The 19,773-nt window shown below is 42.1% G+C and overlaps 2 protein-coding genes across 2 annotated transcripts; both read left to right on the top strand.

The window, feature by feature from the left end:
- The first annotated feature begins 1,152 nt into the window (after positions 1-1,152).
- Positions 1,153-8,457, top strand: hal (histidine ammonia-lyase). The gene is made up of 20 exons (XM_076990937.1): positions 1,153-1,428; positions 1,544-1,604; positions 1,805-1,832; positions 2,092-2,166; positions 2,365-2,437; positions 2,719-2,785; positions 2,972-3,009; positions 3,242-3,367; positions 3,633-3,772; positions 3,909-3,956; positions 4,343-4,490; positions 4,941-5,036; positions 5,131-5,189; positions 5,292-5,372; positions 5,724-5,789; positions 5,926-6,091; positions 6,288-6,422; positions 6,722-6,830; positions 7,103-7,172; positions 7,443-8,457. The coding sequence occupies exons 1-20, from the start codon at positions 1,182-1,184 to the stop codon at positions 7,572-7,574; spliced, it is 1,965 nt and encodes a 654-aa protein (XP_076847052.1). The 5' UTR covers positions 1,153-1,181; the 3' UTR covers positions 7,575-8,457.
- Positions 8,458-9,596: 1,139 nt separating this feature from the next.
- On the top strand, positions 9,597-19,699 carry nox5 (NADPH oxidase, EF-hand calcium binding domain 5). Its single transcript, XM_076990915.1, has 17 exons — positions 9,597-9,997; positions 10,332-10,458; positions 11,755-11,905; positions 13,558-13,768; positions 13,951-14,188; positions 14,648-14,801; positions 15,153-15,328; positions 15,687-15,869; positions 16,225-16,357; positions 16,615-16,757; positions 16,925-17,095; positions 17,497-17,541; positions 17,667-17,791; positions 17,978-18,062; positions 18,193-18,292; positions 18,808-18,974; positions 19,071-19,699. Exons 2-17 carry the CDS (start codon positions 10,339-10,341, stop codon positions 19,200-19,202), a joined length of 2,334 nt encoding a protein of 777 aa, XP_076847030.1. The 5' UTR covers positions 9,597-9,997; positions 10,332-10,338; the 3' UTR covers positions 19,203-19,699.
- Positions 19,700-19,773: the final 74 nt, after the last annotated feature.

Below are 19,773 nucleotides of genomic sequence, written 5' to 3'. Positions count from 1 at the left end.
CCTATTCTACTCCTAATGCCCTAAAGATTACTTTATCTATGTTGCACCCTAATACCCTAATGACAAAAAAATAATAATAATTTGTCAACATCAAGACATGACGGACGTCCCAGACGTGTGAAATGTTTTTGCAGTGGTGAGTGGTTTGCATTTGAGGGGTATGACTACAGGCCCTTTCACACAAGGGCTCTCTCATACACTCTGCAGCGAGGGGGGGGGCAGGACGGAGGGGTTTACCTTCAGGGGTTTTCACCTGGAGCCTTGCCAAGCCTCAAGACTGGGCGAATGAATGTATAAGTTGTGAAGTATAGCTTCTGAGGTTCAGGGCAAAAGAAGAGCTGTGTGACAGTGTCTATGTGTGAGAGAGAGAGAAAAGGAGTCTGCTTGTGCATGTTGGAGAGGCAGAGAAGAGCTTTTAAACGCCAGCATGACTTCTTACATGGCAGTGCCTTTGTAGTCTGTGATATAAGGCCAGTACAAAGGCATGACATAAGTGTACCAAAACTGACCTTTTAAATACAGGACTTTCAAATTGGCTGCACAGTAAACCCATGAAAGTCATCATTGAGAGATATTCTTCCCCAGGTGCCTTCTTGTTTTACCTAAACAGTTAAAATTACAAGTTGGACTGTGTTAGTATCTGTTTCCAGTCTAAGGCCTCTGCTTCTGTCTAAATGTGTGGAAATACAGACTGCATCTTAATGCATGCTAATTATCATGCAATTATTTTTCATTTCATCACCTCAAAATGAATTATTAATTGTGTTACGTTTTAGCCTTTTATTACGTCTTATATTTTAGGCTTGCCAATGGGGAATCTTATAGAATGAATAAGTGAATAGAGTTTTCTACAATGCATTTTTGCTGAATGAGAAGCACCTGAGTCTTGTGTGTGTGTGTGTGAGTGTGTGTGTGTGTGAGTGTGTGTGTGTGTGTGTGTTTGTGTGTGTGTGTGTGTGTGTGTGTGTGTGTGTGTGTGTGTGTGTGTGTGTGTGTGTGTGTGTGTGTGTTTGTGTAAATGAGAGATAGCTTGCTCAAGCGTAATCATGGGTTCAGCGGCGTACTGAGGAGGGGTTCGTCAGACCCTCTTTCATTGGCCGCTCGCTGCTCCATGTGCTCCCTCATATCACCTCTCCCCAGGCCGAGGTTGGACATTAAACCTGGCTGACGACGGCAGGACCATGCCACGCTTCACTGTGCACGTCAGGGACGAGTGGCTGACGGTTCCTTGCAAAGACACGTCCAATACCATAAGATGGTTAGGAGTAGAAGCTCTGAAACGCTATGCCAAGAATAAACCTGATAACGGAGGAATCCAACAGGTGAAGGACGTGTGCTTCACGTCCAGGAGGTGTCAGGGACATGGACTGCTCGACGCTGATGACGTAATACACGACGTCTTGGAAGACAATGATTTTGTCGAACTGGGTAATATTAAACGCAGTTAGCAACACATTTATATTTCTTATGAGTTCTTCTGATGATAAGTCAGATCTGTCTGAAGATAGACGCTCAGTGTTGTGTTTCATTCTGGTTTTCCTAGAGATTGGAGGAGACACCATGTCATCTGACTTCATTCCCAGCCAACCTGGACTGTCGTACTTGTACCCTTAGTGTATTGCTGCTATGTACCATGTAGTCAATTATTATTATCTCTACGTTCCACAGTAAATAAAATGTGTTTATTTAGAGCTGGTTACAGTATATGGCAAATGGAAATTCATGTTTGTGGTAAACTGATGTAAAGTTGTTTGCAAGCACTTTATTAATAGTTAACCTATACCACCTTAACAACATTAACCAGAATAAGAGCCTATAGAGAGCCAGAAGAGGTAAGAATGATTTACATATCTGACCAGATCACTGTAATCTTTAATGAGATAATAGTGGACCAACTTGAAGTACGTGAAGAAAATTATCTCTTTGAAATAGCTAATAATTTAAAAGTTTATTTTGAATGTTCTTTTAACCTTGCAAAGGGTTCCTTTTAAGATATTTTCCAATATGGACAAAACAGTACTTTGCACCGTGGATGCTAATAAATATATCTAAATATGTATCACTTGAATGATGACTTGAGCGCATGTTCAGTACATTTCTCTAGATGGCAACAGCCTAACGTCCACTGACCTAGTTAAGCTAGGACGCGGCCTCTACAAGATCAAGGTAAAAGAATTTGGCACATCTGAGGCTATATAAATATTGTTCACTATAGCTCCAAAATTACTGTGCATTTAAAACCATTTATACCAGCACTTCAACATGGAAATCAGTAACAATGAATCCTTTCTACCTGGAGAATTTTTATATGACCTGAACAGAAATGATAGGTATTGCTAAAAAAAAACTGGTTATTACTTCTAGTTGACCCCTGAAGCTGAGAAGAAGGTTGAGCAGTCACGGGAACTTCTGGACACCATAGTGAAAGAAAAGAAAGGTAAGCATGATGTGATCAAAGGCCTGAAGGGTGAACACTGAGCTCCATGTATGGAGGTGGAACACCGCACGGCTGAGAATACAGATACAGCAACACATCCAACCATTGTCTGATCAGATCCTGTAGTGCTATCTACTATGGCTCAAGTGAGCCTTATAAAAAGCAAACCATTTAACCTGGTAGGATCTTTATTTCTATTTATCAGGGAAAATGCACCTTTTTCAGGTAATGACTAAACTGTGGCTTGTGCATAATCCCTGTGGCCTGTGGTTGTTTTGCAGTTGTGTATGGGATCACCACAGGATTTGGGAAGTTTGCGCGAACTGTCATCCCTAACAGCAAGCTCAGGTACACTCATGGTTTTGGCGGTTTGGCCAGTGTGCATGCTTTGCGCTTTATAAAGCTTTTATATGATTTGTCTGTTGTCTGGTGTTCATGATTTCCTGAGGTTCACCATGCACCTCTGTATCAGCCCTGGACACCTGCACTCTTGAAACCTGCATCAGTTTGTCTGATATATTTTTTCCATTATAGGGAATTACAGGAGAACCTTATTCGCTCACATTCAGCTGGTGAGATTATAACATTTTCTAGTCAGAGTTCATTTGTTGACTAAACTTCTCATACATTTCTCCATTAGCACACAGCACTGGCAAGAAGTCTTCACCTCTCCTCTATTTTTCCTTGACGGGTGTGTTGTGTGTGATGTTTTGCTGAGTGGCTGTTGTGTATGTGTCACTTGGCTGTATATATGGTGTATTGTGTGTACGCTGTGTGTCTGTGTGTGTCTGTGTATCTGTGTAGGGTTGGGCAGTCCACTGAGCCCTGAGAAAACCCGAATGTTGCTGGCTCTCCGGATAAATGTCCTGGCTAAAGGATACAGTGGCATCTCCTTGGAAACTCTGCACTGCATGGTTAAGGCCTTCAACGGTACATTAACACTTTTATCAGGGACCGATGTCTGGGCAATGGTGTTTTTCACTTTTGAATTTGTCTAGGTATTATTTATGAGACACAACGTTTCTTTCAGAGGATAAATGAATATTCATAACTGCTTTGATTATCATTAAACCTGATAAAAGACACTGCTGGAGAGACTGCTCCCAATCAAAAAGGACTCATCCCTCGTCAAATAATTTTCCCCCTTTCTGACACTCCGGGTTTCTTACCGTATTCCTCCATCTTGTTTTCCCAGCATCCTGTTTGTCTTTTGTTCCTGAGAAAGGAACAGTGGGAGCCAGTGGGGACTTGGCTCCTCTCTCTCACCTGGCCCTGGGGCTGATGGGCGAAGGCAAGATGTGGTCACCTAAGAGCGGCTGGGCTGACGCCAAATACGTAAGCCGGCAGTACTCCATTCATTCATTCCCTGTGTTTACCAAACTCACTGAGGCAACTGGATCGATGTGAAATCTATTAGCTTCTATCAACCGCCTTTTAAAGTGTCACCTTTGATCCTTTGCATTGTCCACAGGTATTGGAGGCCCACGGCCTGAGGCCTATAACACTCAAACCAAAAGAGGTACTACTTTGATTAACCCCATTACCTCTGTTAAGGTTTAACCATCTTTATCTGTCTTTGTACTAACAAGCAGTTTCCTCAGCTAAAAGACGTGTCCTTGACCTACCTAATGCTTGGTTTCATAACAGGCTGGGATCAATGTTGAAAAAAGACAAATAAATACAGTCTGAAATAAAAACATCTGCAACATATAATGATTGCTGGTAATAGTTGAGTATTGAACCATCATAATTTGATAGTTTGTGGATTACTGTAATGACAAACATTATCCATAGCACTTCAGTTAATAAGTAGATATGTCTAAGTTAATGTGACTGGCCAAATGACGCTCTCTTCTTTGAAATGGTTTTGTGGATGAAGGGTAGTAAAAGTGTGTCCATCTGCAGGGTCTAGCTCTGATCAATGGGACACAAATGATCACATCACTGGGTGCAGAGGCCGTGGAGAGAGCAGAGTCCATCGCCCAACAAGCCGACATCATCGCTGCGCTGACCCTGGAGGTGCTGAAGGGAACCACTAAAGCATTTGATAGTGGTAAAAACATGTTCCCCTTTCATCCTACTCATCCATACAACTATAGAGTCATTTGAGGATTTTTTTGCTTTTGACAAAAATGTTTTCAAACCTGAAAATGGTCCTGTCCGGTCCTCTGACCTTTGGCAATAATATACTGTATAGGCTGTTCTTAGCTATGGCACTTGGCTGCCACATACATGCTGAGCAAACACATCCCCATTGACATTGTTAGGCACATAAAGGAAACTCCATCTCACTGATTTCAGTCACCGACCATTTTTGGACTGAGCGTCACCCGAGGAGAGGTCCAAAACAGACTGACAGTTTAATTTAAAGACTAGATCTTTCCCTTAATGCATCCGTCTGTTTCTAATGTCATCTCAGCATGTTACTATGAAGCTACTTGTTTCAGCGCTACTTGTTTCTCTAACTCCCTGTCACAATCTCCAAACACCCGACCCCCCCCAGACATTCATGAGCTGCGTCCTCATCCAGGCCAGAAGAAAGTGGCCTTGCGCTTCCGTGCTCTGCTGGACTCTGACCATCATGCCTCAGAGATCGCCGGTGACAGCACTCTTCATTCAAGCTTACTTTGTGCTTACTACGCATTTGCATGCGGCCATATTGGGATCACCATGTTTTCTGTATGCATTCGTAGAAAGCCACAGGTTCTGTGAGAGGGTCCAGGATGCATATACCATGCGCTGTTGTCCACAGGTAAAACCAGACTCATTGATAAACAGCCCCTCCATCAGCACTGAAGATCTCTTATGGTCTAGTGCTCTTCTACCCAAATCTAATCCACATTTTATTTTACAGGTTCATGGGATCGTCAATGATACCATTGCTTTTGTGAAAAACATCATAAACACAGAAATTAACAGTGCTACAGACAATCCTGTATCCTACCTGTATTATCGTAAACTCTAGAAACAAATCAGAAAAGAGTTGTCTCTTCTTTTTAATTCTGCCCTTGCTTCAAGAGCCAGGCCTCAGGACAGCGCTTCCACTCTCACTTTAAAGCTGCTGTAATGGGCTTTAAGGTTATTGCTAAATTCTGCCAGGCTTACTTACTGAAGGAGTCCACCCCACGATTCAGTCACACTCAAGCTTTTCTGCAAAACCCACTCATTTTTCTTACCATTGTCACTATCATGATGTAAGGAGAGTTTAGGTTCGGTGAAATTAAAAAACGATCACTTACATTAGCTTTGAACCATGTGTGTGTTTTAGCCCTAACAAATACACCAGATGGTGTTTTCAGAGAGGGGAGAAACGATTTCAGGTGGAAATTTCCATGGAGAGTACCCGGCAAAGGTTAGTAGAGTCTAGGTTACTACAGTTTAGAGTACATATTTATTTTGTGTCCATGTGTAAGATAACTGTGTGTTTGTTTTTCTATCTAGCTTCTCCACATCTGCCATGTTCTGTCTGTCTCTCCCCTTTCAACTAGGCACTAGATTACTTGTGTATAGGAGTACACGAGTTGGCATCCATCAGTGAGAGACGAATTGAGCGTCTGTGTAACCCGTCACTCAGTGAACTGCCAGCCTTCCTGGTCAATGAAGGAGGACTAAACTCTGGTTTTATGATCGCACACTGCACTGCTGCAGCCCTTGGTCAGTCATCCACACTCACACACATACAGACACACACAGACACACACACACATAAGACAAATGCACACACACAATACACACAACACACAACACCATGTTATCATATGCTGCCAGGGAAGGCATAGGCACTGAGAAGTCAGGTTGAAGTAAGTTGCTATGTTAGCTCTGTGAGCCAACTGGCCTTCTTTCCTTACAGTTTCCGAAAACAAGGTGCTGTGCCACCCTTCCTCAGTGGACTCGCTGTCGACCAGCGCTGCCACAGAGGACCACGTGTCCATGGGAGGTTGGGCTGCCAGGAAGGCCCTGCGTGTGATTGAACACGTGGAGCAGGGTACAACCTCGCACAACATCCATGTGACATTTCTTATGTTGGTCAGGACACTTCTGTCTCTCTGAATTGCACAGCTCAGCTTTGTCCGGAGGGGTGAAGGGCACTGAGTTCTGGTACTCGGTGCTGGTGCTCATGTATGCGGTGCTTCAATGGCAGATGTTTCTCCAAATCATTTCACTCAACTGTAATTCTTTCATCAACAGTGCTGCGATGATCAAGTGCTATAAGATTCTAACTCTCTCACCAATGCTGTGTGTGTAATCTTGACTGGCCGTGTGTTTGAATGTGTTTCCTCTCAGTGTTGGCTATTGAACTGCTAGCAGCTTGTCAGGGTATCGAGTTCCTCCGGCCACTCCGCACCACTACACCACTGGAGAAGGTCTATGACCTTGTGCGCTCTGTCGTCAAGTAAGCAAGGCTTTAGATTATTATAACTTTAACCAAGATGTCTAAACTAGTTATTCAATATGTTTCCAGTGGTTATTTAAACTAAATATTGCCCATCTCACAATATGCTTGTCTCTGTTACTGTTTATTATGTCTGTCTGTCTGTCTGTCTGTCTGTCTGTCTCTCTCTCTCTCTCTCTCTCTCTCCCCCTCCCTCCCTCCCTCCCTCCCTCCCTCTCTCTGTCTCCCCTTCCCTAATTCTTTTCCACTTTCTCACTATCTTTGATGTGTAGACCCTGGATAAAAGACAGGTTTATGGCTGCAGACATTGAAGCTGTTCACAGACTCCTTGTAGACCAAAAGGTGGGTCTATATCTGGACCTCCCTGGTCGTTAATAAGAAATAATCTATTTTGCATAATATGTACATAACATGTAAATAATACATAAAGTACACAATAAAGATTGGCATTGCTAACATGAGAATAGCACTCTAAAATTGCTCTAGACTGACCCTCAACTGGGCGCCTGGTCAAATGCTGTTCGGTTTTAACTGTTCTAAAAGCACCAGCAAAACTGGTCTCAGCAGCTAGGTTGCCTTCAGCCTGCCTAAGGAGTGTCCTCCTCTGCCCAGGTGTGGAGTATTGCTAAACCCTACATTGAGAAGTACTGTACGGAGCACTTCCCTGAGTCCAGGCCCTCCTCCCCAACGGCCTTCTCTCTGGAGCCACCGCCATCACCACAGAAACGCCTCCGAGTGGAGTGACGCAGATATCAACTGTCAAGCACAAATGCAAATGATTTAAGACATATTAACGATCATCTTTACTATATGCAACAACGGAATTTTGTATCAAATGCATTAACATCTTTTGATGTGCTACATTGTAATTTGAAATGAAAATGCTTCTTATCCTTGGCAATAATACACATGGTCTCCACTGATCATAACCAGATCATCTTTTTTTTAGTTATCACAAATCATTTGCCAGCTTTTGACAATAGATAACATTTGAGGCAGTGAAATCTTGCAAATCTAGAATAAAAAAATTTAAAAAAAACATTACGAACAGTTATTGTAACATTGCTGGTACTGGTAGCTTCTGATCAGAGTACAGAGATACAGCATGCTACCTGCACCCACTTAAAGATTCAAATCTGTGTTTAAAGACAGAACAACTTTATAATGTCCAGAGTGTTCACCATATCCACACCATTTTGAGCTCTTTGTGACTTTGGAATGGGCGTCATGGTAATTTCATGCCCTCTACAACTTGCATTGTGAGATGGAGGGATGTGTTAATGCAGTGTAGGTTCAGATGAAGGACTAACAGTTATAGAGTGGTTATAAAGCTGACATAGCTTCAGCTTCACCCTTGCTTTAAGATGAGGAGATGTTTAACATCGGGAGATGTTAGTTTTACCTAACACACACAAACACAAATAAACACACACACAGGCATAGAAACAGAATGGTCCATAGAACTCCTGTGTGCTTCAGACACCAGTGCAGCTGTTTAAAAGATCTCAGATGAGCAGTAAAAAGGATTAATATCTCTACATATACATGAGTTAAGGCTGAGGAGATGTTAAGCACCACAAACACCTATTTCTGTTCCACCTCATTCAGCTCTGGACCACATTGTGAAGCACTTGGCTCGAGTGTGCAGTGTTGTATATGTATGGACCACGTGTATGGACCACACGTATGGACCACACGTATGGACCACACGTATGGACCACACGTATGGACCACACGAATGGACCACACGTATGAACCACACGTATGAACCACACGTATGGACCACACATATGGGGCAGTCATGGCCTGGCGGTTAGGGAACTGGTCTTGTGACCGGAGGGTCGTGGGTTCGATTCCCAGACAGGCCATGACTGAGGTGCCCTTGAGCAAGGCACCTAACCCCAACTGCTCCCCGGGCGCCGGGCTAGGGCTGCCCACCGCTCTGGGTACGTTTGATCCACAGCCCCCTAGTAATCACTAGTGTGTGTGTGTGTGTGTTCTGACTGCACAGATGGGTTAAAAGCGGAGGACAAATTTCGATTGGGGTGTAAAAATCACAATTGACAAAATATGGCACATTTCATTTCATTTCACACGTATGGACCACGTGTATGAACCACACGTACGGACCACACGTATGTACCACACGTATGGACCACATGTATGGACCACACGTATGGACCACACGTATGGACCACGTGTATGAACCATACGTATGGACCACACGTATGAACCACATGTATGGACCCAGGGCCGGAGTGGGCCCCTTTTTCAGCCTAGGAGTTTCCTGCCCAAATCCGGCCCAAAATTATTTTTCCCTCCCAATCGGCCCAAAGACATTGACATGAGCTGGTCCATTGGGAATCCGCCCGAATCTCCCAATTAGCCACTCCAGCTCTGTATGGACCACATGTATAGACCAAATGTATGGACCACATCATAGCGATTGTTGTAAAATAAATGGGTCTTATTTTTTATATTGAGGGGGCGGGACACCTCGCCTGAGGGGGCGACGCCCCCATTCGCCCCCCCCCGTGGCGCCGGCCCTGGACCACATGTATGTTTAGCTGGTTGGATTTGTGCTTCTTGCCGCCATACCCTGACATTTAGGGAATTTAACACAAAGGAGTCAATAAAATTACTTCAATAACTATTGAACTATTGAATATTTCTCATAACTGTCCTGAATGTTATTTTCATTCTTGGACGTCCATGTTCATGTTAATATTACCTGTGTTTTTCCTGTGCAGTTTTGCCTGGCCAGCTCCTATAGCTGCTGGGATGCAAAAGGCACTAAAGGAAATGGCGCTCAGCTACATTGAGCACACAGCAGGAAGTGCGATGTCAGGCACAGCTGCTAGAAATGCTAAATAATGCACTGCTATTCTCTCTCTCCTTTTCTTTTTCTCTTTCTCTCCCTCTTTGCCTGTACCTCTCTCTGTACCTCTGAGTGTGTGTGTGTGTGTGTGTGTATTTGTGTGCATGTGTGCGTGTGTGTTTGTATTTTCACCTATGTATTACCATTTTACTCAAAAAAGACAATATCAGAAAGTGAAAACTAATATATAGTAATATATAGAAAAATCAAAGGCTATCTGTTTAAGTTTTCAAGGAAATACAGTACTCGTTGGATACTGAGATCAGGATACTGGAAAATACTTCACCAAGTAAGTTTCTGATGTAAATTGTGCAGTATGGTTGTTCTATAATGTGTGATATTTATTTTTAGCAGATATGTTTGCCGTGACTTTGCATAAAGATTCTATAATTGTCTGAAAATGTACATTTCAGATCTTATTTTAGCATTGCTAATATACATTTAGATTTAAATTTGATAGCTATAAATGTTTATTCTAAAATATGTACTGGTTTATATTGTATTGATGTTTCTTGCTTAGACATTATAAAATTCTAATTCAAATTAAATTGCTGCATATTGATATATGTTCAAATTGTTGTTAAATACATTTCTTCTGTTGTTGATTTAAAATCCTATTATAGCAGAAGCATGAGTCTGGATGATGACACACGTTGGCTTGTGTGGGTCACCAAACAGTTTGAGAGCATTGCAGGAGATGACAAGGAGATTGATCTGGATGAGTTTAAAACAGCCCTTAAAGTGAAGGAGGTGAGAGCCATCAAAATGCAAATCTTACAAAAGATGGAATTAGTGTATGAATTAGTGGAAGGGATTTTAATCAAAACAGGTGTATAGCATCTGTTTCCTAGTCTATACATAGATTGTATGTCTGAACTTAAACATCACCTGAACACATGTATGCACACTTCCAGAAAGATCATTCAATATGCATAGTTCTAGATTAAGAAATCAATATATATAGGTCTAGAATAAGAATTCAATATGCATACTTCAAGGTGACAACTGATAATACTTTAAATATACTGCTGTTGTCTCACTGAATCTATGTCATGGCCAAAACAAAATTAAAAATCAGAAAAAATAAGTTAATTATTAAGAAGCCAGAAGGCACAGGTGAAATCCATGTGTTCTAAAAAGTAAATAAAAAGCAAATCATTTTAACTAGTAACTGATGCAAAGAGGAAAAATAACAAAAAATAACAGAAACTGTAATGATCAAAAGAATAAAACCCTAGCTGTGAAATGTGGTGACATAGACATGCCTGGTGTCACGGAGATGATATTCGTCACATGGTGATATTCGTTCCTAATGATGTGACTACCAGTGGCAGCAGCAGGATAAATTCTGATGTGTGCAAATAAATGACTCGGGTCAAACCAAATGTCTCACTGGTCTGCACTTCACGGCCCAGCAAGACGACACAACAACACTGGTAGAAACTGTGGAGTTATCCAGAGATAATGTGGAATGTTCTGAGTCTGTTACCCAAAATGCACCCTAGAATTCAGAATGCATTTCATTGTTTGAAGAAAAGACTGAAGGAAAAGGGACCCGGGATAACAAGGAACCAAGAATAGCTGCATTATTGTCTGAGCATCTCAAAGAATTTACATGCTATTTCAGTTGCTTATATTCTCTTAAAGTTGGGGAATTATGCATAAAAATGGTTGATTAAAAGCAGTCAATATTAATAAAATATTGGTGAAATTGAGAGCACAAAATAAACTCAGAAATTACCTAACTAACTGTTTATAAACCAGGCTATACAGTAGGCCTATACGTCAGTTTCATTTAATAAACATCTGCCCTTACATTGACAATAGCCTTTAATGTCATCTAAAATTATATTTGCAAACTAAGTATAAAATTCTGTCATTTTAAAATTACAACACAAACATAACCTTCTTTCATCCATGCCATAAAAATGATTTGGGGAACATGCTGCTTTGAATATTAAAATGTCTGTGTGCTTGAAACAGATCTATAAATAATAGCATATACTAGCAGTCCTGACAGTCTGATCTTGTTTCCTCTTGTTCCAGTCGTTCTTTGCAGAGAGATTCTTTGAACTCTTTGATTCTGATGGCAGTGGGTCTATCAGTCTGGATGAACTGCTGAAAGCTCTGGACCTCCTCATCCACGGTAGCGAGACAGACAAACTACGCTTCCTCTTCCAGGTCTACGATGTGGATGGTCAGTTACCTTTTAGCATATAATACCTCAATCAGATGGTAGAAGACAGCAGTGCGTGGTGTGACCAATTATAAATTTTTTGGTTGGTATAGATACTGAGACATCTGAGAGCTATGAGCGAAACACTTGCAATTGAATGGCAAAAAGGCACAGGACACGTCAAAAAGGCACAGGACACGTCAAAAAGGGACAGGACATGTCAAAAGCGAGAGCAGTAGGAGATCAAAACCAAGATCGGTCCTAAAAAGTCTGATAAAGTAACAAAACCAAAGGATAAAACACAGTGGCAAAATACTGTAAAACTGGCTTGGTGTGCAAATACAGAGGAACTGTTCACACTTTACACTGGTGTGGTGAAACATAAGGGTTAAGGAAAGGTTGCTGTTTAGAGTGGGAACCGGGTAACGGTTGGTAGGATAATGGTTGTCTTGGTAACTAAGCTAGATCTCAGTGGAGGAGGACCTCTGGTGGCAACCATACCAACTGCACCAGAACATACGAAGGACAAAGGTCTCCACAGCGGTCAGCTTGTATTTTCTGCTTGCAGACTGCACTTGGCATGCACACAAGAGCATCATCACAGTTTGCTCACATCATTTAATCCATCTGTCCATGGCAAGGACGTCAGAGGGTTCATCTGATCAGAAAAAGAGATGTGGCTGATATCCAAGGAAGCACTGATAGGAATTATAATGCACTCATAAGGCGGCACTCAATCATTTGGAGTACATTGGCGCATGAAAGCGTTTGAATTTTATGCAAGCCCATTATAACTATTTGTAACTTCATAATGTTACAGACAGTTATAATCACATTTATGATGGTTTATGAATGCATGCTTCATAGAAAGTGTTACAAACGTTTTCTCTAGAACATTTCAGCCTGACCTGAAATCAGTAAGAGCTGAAATGAACCAAGGGACTAGCAGAATGTCAGTCTAACAGGAAACGTGAATTTGCAAGGCTCAGTTGTGGGCCATTCAACCTTACCAGTGAGCAATGTAATTATGAATGTCATTTTTGCATTGGAAAAATTGGTGGTGTTTTAAGTGGCTAGAACTCTGATGGTGTGAGCAAGATCTTTTACCACCTGAAGTGTTGAAGATGCTAACAACTACCCAACAGTTTCCCTTAAACTGCTAAAGCTAAACTAGCTTTAAGCTAAAGCTGCGCATATCTCCTGAAAACCTTCTACATCCAAATTCAAAATCAGTCCTAAAATTCCTGGCAAAGGTACAAAAAAGGAGAAAAGACCAAAAAACAAGCGCAACATTACAGGCTCACAAGAAATAAGATACACAGGCGTCCAGATACACAGGAACTGGCAATACGTTGCACCGATGTTGTGAAACTGAAGGAATTAAAAGAGTAGTTGATTATACTGGGAACTGGTGACAGATTGGTAGGGTAGGGGTTATTGTGGTGACTAGGCTTGCCAGAGAGAGGAATTGCTGACAGATGGCTTCTGTGTTAGAGATTAATGAGAGGTTAGAGGTTAATAAAGGTTAATAAACTGTCAATGTCAGTGGCTTTTAAGTTGATTTGTTAATTGCCACTCAGCATTGCCATACTTCATTTCAAGGATATTTGTTCTATTTATCAAACTATCCACATATAAATTCTGTCCATGTAATATATGTATTGGCTGAACAGGTAGTGGTTCTATAGACCCTGATGAACTGCGTACGGTGCTGAAGTCCTGCCTGAGGGAGAGCGCCATCTCCCTACCCGAGGAGAAACTGGATGACCTGACACTGGCCCTGTTTGAGTCTGCTGATAAAGACAACAGCGGCTCCATCACGTTCGAGGAGTTAAAGGCGGAGCTTGAGACCTTCCCCGAGGTCATGGAGAACCTCACCATCAGGTTGGAGATAGGAGAATTCTTCAACAATTCAATCAGCACTGTTTATGAGTAATCTGGACATCATTAGAAATCAATTTTTATTAGAAAGTAGTGTGTGCCCCTCCTATGCACCGAAGAAGATACTGTTAATCGACGTTTCTCACTGACATTACAATTGTGTTGGTGCTTTCTGAACTCCTCAGTGCTGCTAACTGGTTAAAGCCTCCCGATGTGGAAGAGAAGAAGCGGCATACGCCCCGCTACCTGACCCGAGCGTACTGGCAAAACAACAGCCGCAAGCTGCTCTTCCTCTGCTTTTACTGCCTGATCAATGTGCTCCTGTTCATCCTGGCCATGCACCAGCACGCCCCCGGGGGCCTCTGGCTCATGCTGGCCAAAGGCTGTGGCACATGTCTTGACCTCAACTGCACTTTCATTATGGTAAGCAGATATGATACTCACAAAACGTTAAGGGATCTTTGGCTCTTGGGTGAAATTTCAGGACTGATGAAAGTCGATTCACGCTGAGCAGAGATGATGACCGCCAATGATGTTGGAGACTTCAAAGAGAGCATTATGCATCAGCCACTGTTGTCACCACACGAGTCTTTGGTGGTGTTGGTGTTACAGTGTGGGCAGGTGTGTCTAGTTAATACAGAACTGACCTACACTTTGTGAATGGTACAGTGACAAGCCCATATTACTTGAATAACATAATTAATCCAGTCAACACAGGCCTAATTTCATCATGATGGACAACAATGCTCCAGTCGTTGAAGTTGTATCATTAGGGAATGGCTGCTGGAGACTTGAATACCTCAAATGGAGTGGCCTGACTGACTTGGCTTTAGTCATCACCCAGTTGGAAGGTGTGTTACTGTTGATTTGCTCTTCTTCCAGGTTCTGATGTTGCGGCGTTGCCTCACCTGGCTACGGGCCACTTGGGTGGTGAGAGTCTTACCTTTGGACCAAAACATCCTCCTGCATCACATTGTGGGTTATGCCATCCTCGTCTTCACCATAGGGCATACCATGGCACATGTCATGAACTTTGGTAACATTGTTTTTTACCTTCACTGTACAAAACATTTTGTATCATTATTGGTACAGTTATTTCTGTACCATATTTTGCAACTGGATTCAAGATCCAGATTTTCAGTTTAAATGTAAGAAATGTAAGAAATGTATTTTTTTTTACAATATAATTACTGCAGTAACAGCTATATTAGTGTTTTCTCCAAGGATAATGTAATTTTTAGTAAACAATAACTAGTACTGCCTTAATGACAAAATATGGTACAATTGCTAAAGAAAAATAGTGTAAAACTGTGTGCATTAAAACATCTAATAAATGCTGTTAATGGCCATTTGTATGTCTGTCTGTATGTGTCTTGTCCTCTCCCAGGTCGTTTAATGCAGATGGATGGCAGGTATCAGATGTGGGAATACCTCCTGACTACACGTCCTGGTATCGGCTGGATTTATGGCCTTGCCTCTATCACAGGGGTTGTGCTGCAAGTCCTCATCTGCCTCATGGTGGTCTGTTCCAGCACGTTTGTGAGACGTAGAGGCCATTTTGAGGTGAATGAAGTGATTCCTTCAGGTGTGGGGATGCTCAAAGCCAAAACCAAGCTGGTGTTGAGCACGTTTCCTTATAATACTGAAGCTGAATGTTGGATAAACCCCTTGACATACATTTGTGAAAGTCACAACAATGACCTTACCTCAATTCTGATCACTACTTGGATACATTTGAAAATGGAAAGTTAGATTAACTGAAACAAAAAAATATTGCCATGATTAAATTTAGAACTGTGCTACAAACTGTGGATTAGACGGTTCTTGAACTGAATGTACCGAAACGCTTATTTATGCCATAGTATCCTATTATTTACCCAACACATGCACTGTGACAAATAGGAATTCTGCATTTGTTTAGGTCTTCTACTGGACCCACCTCTCCTATGTCTGGGTTTGGATACTGCTAATAGTCCACTGTGCAAATTTCTGGAAGTGGTTTGTGGTGCCTGGTATAGTCTTCATTGTGGAGAAGTTAGTGGGTGTTGCAGTGTCTCGCATGGGTGGCCAGTACATCATTGAAGTCAACTTGCTTCCATCTAAGGTACTATTACAAGCTTTATATGTTATCTCAACAATAGACTATGCAGCTGCTGGGAGAGGAAGGGATTTGGAATTAAATAGTGTGACTGTGAGATTAAAGGGCTGCAGTGTACAAAACACTAGTGTACACTAGCATGATAACTGCTCAGATTCAACCATATACCTCAAATGCCAGTAGATCATGATGCTCGTAGCAGGACAATAACCCAAACGACGAAGTAACTGGAGTTTTTCAGGATCATACAGGTCTTGCAGAGTGTCATCATGGATACTCTTCAGGTTCCTAGAGCACAGAGTTTAAAACCTTGACAGTATCCACGCGCTAAACTTTGGCTTCCTTTTGGCGGACATTAAAGGTAACGCATCTGGTGATCAAGAGGCCTCCCTCCTTCCACTTCAAACCTGGAGACTTTGTCTACATCAACATCCCAGTCATAGCCAAGTATGAGTGGCACCCCTTCACCATCAGCAGCGCCCCTGAGCAACAAGGTACAATCGAAAGAATCTCAACTGTGTTCCAATTTTATACATATGAATCAATGAATGTATATAGAAGTACATAGAAATATAGTTAGATGAAACAGCAAGCAGAAGTCAATTAGCAATTTAAAATGCACTACTAATTGTGAATCTACCTCTCTGTACTCTGGAAACGATCGTTTGGTCACAGAAGTCAGTCCATAGAAAGATCAATCATATCGTATAGAAATACAGAGCACTGATGTGTCTATCACTTCTTTTCATAGATACCATGTGGCTCCATGTGCGTTCAATGGGCCAATGGACAAATCGCCTGTATGAATATTTCAGACAGTTTGAGAGTCAAATCACCGACACCAAGAGTCTCACAGATAGCCTGAGAACCCGGCGTAACCACACACAAACCCCGGTGACCACACACACCCTCTGTTTCCTGTTCAAGTTTAATCAGAGTCAAGCTAACTTGTAATTCAGTCAGATCTACCATGCTGTTTAATCAGAAGACTTTTTTAGTATTTTAGTATAGTAGTACTATACCCCCATGATGCATTTCTCTCAAATGCATGTCCATGGCAGGAGGAGCTGTTCAAGTCAATGAGCTGCGATGGGACTGTAGCATCTACTGAGGACTATGCTGTTGAGCTAACCATGTATCGGAAGAGTGGGACACGGAGCGCCCTCTATGGGCCACACCCAGATCTTGCACTCCAGACTGAGCAGGAGGAAGCACCTCCAACCACTAGAGATGTAAGTTATGTTTCTGCTGGAGACTCCGATGGCCTATGTTTCCATGTGCACTAGATTAGGATGCTCATAGTTAAAGCTTCAATATATTTACCTCAGGGTTGCCTGGGGGATTCAAATGAATTAATCCTTTAGTCAACATTTAGCCTATGTCCAAATGCAATTAAAAAAGATCCAGTCCTGTGTCCAGTTTCACTCATAAGAAGTGTGTGTGTGTGTGTGTGTGTGTGTGTGTGTGTGTGTGTGTGTGTGTGTGTGTGTGTGTGTGTGTGTGTGTGTGTGTGTGTGCGTGCGTGCGTGCGTGCGTGCGTGCGTGCGTGCGTGCGTGCGTGTGTGTGTGTGTGGTTTTGTTGGGTGGCTATGACATTTACATGTTACAAACATTATAATATGTCATCTTACAGATCTCTGCCAAACAGAGTGAGAATCATAGATTTTGTAATATCAAGGTAAGTATTGACCTCATAGGCACAATTATGAAGTAATGGAATATTTTAGTGCTTATAATACTATGTTAGGCATGTCAAAGGAGAAATCAGCATTAAAATGTAACATGAGATGCTCTCTGCCATAGTGTTATGTAGATGGGCCCTATGGCACACCCACCAGACAAATCTTCACCTCAGAACATGCAGTGCTGATAGGGGCTGGTATTGGCATCACCCCCTTTGCATCCATTTTGCAGAGCATCATGTATCGGTGAGATGCTCCAGAATTGTGTGTGGCTTTGGGGCTGTATTTCCTCACACAGTACACAATACATTTCAAACAGCACCACCGCCCATGACACTGCATATGTAATGTTAATGTTGCACCAACTAATAATCAAATAATCTAAACACACCAACGAATCCTCACCCATATTTTATAACCCTTCCGTTGCAGCTATCGAATGAGGAAACAGAACTGTCCCAAATGCAGCTATTCCTGGTGTGAGACTATTAAAGACAGTGAGATGAATCTGAGAAAGGTAGGCCTGACGGAACAGCAGGCACGGTGGTTTTGAGACCTGCATGGCACTGCTAATGTCACAATTTGTGAACTTGTTAAAATGGATATGCAGTACAAAAATGGGGTAAAACTGTTTCAACCCCTTACAGGTGGACTTCGTTTGGATAAACCGAGACCAGAAGTCTTTTGAGTGGTTTGTAAGCCTTCTGACCAAGCTGGAGATGGACCAGGCTGATGAGGAACCCGAGGGTGAGTGGAGGGAGAGAGAGAGAGAGAGAGAGAGAGAGAGAGAGAGACTGAGAGGGAGAGACAGAGGGAGAGAGAGAGAGAGAGAGAGGGAGAGACAGAGAGTGAGAGAGAGAGACAGAGTGAGAGGGAGAGAGGGAGAGAGAGAGAGAGAGAGAGAGAGAGGGAGAGACAGAGAGTGAGAGGGAGAGAGAGAGAGGGAGAATGAGAGAGGGAGAGAGAGAGAGAGAGACAGAGACAGAGGGAGAGAGAGAGAGACTGAGAGGGAGAGAGACAGAGAGAGAGAGGGAGAGAGAGAGAGAGAGAGAGAGAGAGAGACAGAGAGAGACAGAGTGAGAGGGAGAGAGGGAGAGAGAGAGAGAGAGACAGAGAGTGAGAGGGAGAGAGAGAGAGAGAGAGGGAGAATGAGAGAGGGAGAGAGAGAGAGAGAGAGAGAGAGAGAGAGAGAGAGAGAGAGAGAGAGAAAGCGCACATAGACTACTTTGTATTACTTTGTACATCTAATGATCTGGCTGCAGGTCGCTTTTTGGAGATGCACATGTATATGACATCAGCTCTGAGCAAGAATGACATGAAGGCTATTGGACTACAGATGGCTCTGGACCTGCTGGCAAAGAAGGAGAAGAGGGACTCCATCACTGGCCTGCGCACACGCACACAGCCTGGCAGACCTGACTGGGGAAAGGTACATGCTAGGATACCTGACACAGCGGGACTGTGGTATCTACTGTTGAACTTTCCATAGGGTGCAGTTTGTCATTCTCATGTGGATGTGCTCCAGGTCTTCCAGAAGGTGTCCAAGGAGAAGAAAGGCAAAGTCCACGTGTTCTACTGCGGCGCTCCCGCACTTGCCAAGGTCATCAAGGCACACTGTGAGCAATTTGGATTCAATTTCTACAAGGAAAACTTCTAATATTTATTCATGTGTTTTTACGCATACCCTTTTTTGACATAAACCCATACCATACCTACTACCATTCATTTAATTTGGATTTAAAATGTATGCCATTTCTTTTTTTATCTATTGTATGTTTGTCCATGTTTCTGTATGCATGCTTGTGCCTTTGAAAATCCACTTTAAATAGAACACTATACTTTACAGGTAAGCACATTAGATGTTAAAATAAATTAGAATAATTTGACTTAAATATCTATTTTTAGTGTCTCCCTGAAGTCATTTCTAGTCACTAAGTGTTTGATCAAGATTCCCATAAAATAAATATGATTTGACTCCATATACAGTATATTGTTGTCCAAATATTTTAGAAATACATAGTGTTAGATGCTGTGGTGCAATAATGTGATAATAATGTGTGATCTGGATGGTGTACAATGTTGTTGATGTGTTTTTATGTTTACTCAGTTATACAATACTTGGTTTTCATGGATGTAAATATATTGTATATTGTAAACAAGTACTTGCATTGTTTCTTTATTTCTTTGTTTACTTCAACATTTTGTTAAAATGTATTGTGATAAAAATA

This window comes from Brachyhypopomus gauderio, unplaced genomic scaffold, assembly GCF_052324685.1.
Source record: "Brachyhypopomus gauderio isolate BG-103 unplaced genomic scaffold, BGAUD_0.2 sc79, whole genome shotgun sequence".
NCBI classification, from domain to species: domain Eukaryota; kingdom Metazoa; phylum Chordata; class Actinopteri; order Gymnotiformes; family Hypopomidae; genus Brachyhypopomus; species Brachyhypopomus gauderio.
Note: the sequence above shows the minus strand (reverse complement) of the source record. Positions and strands in the feature narration are given on the sequence as shown.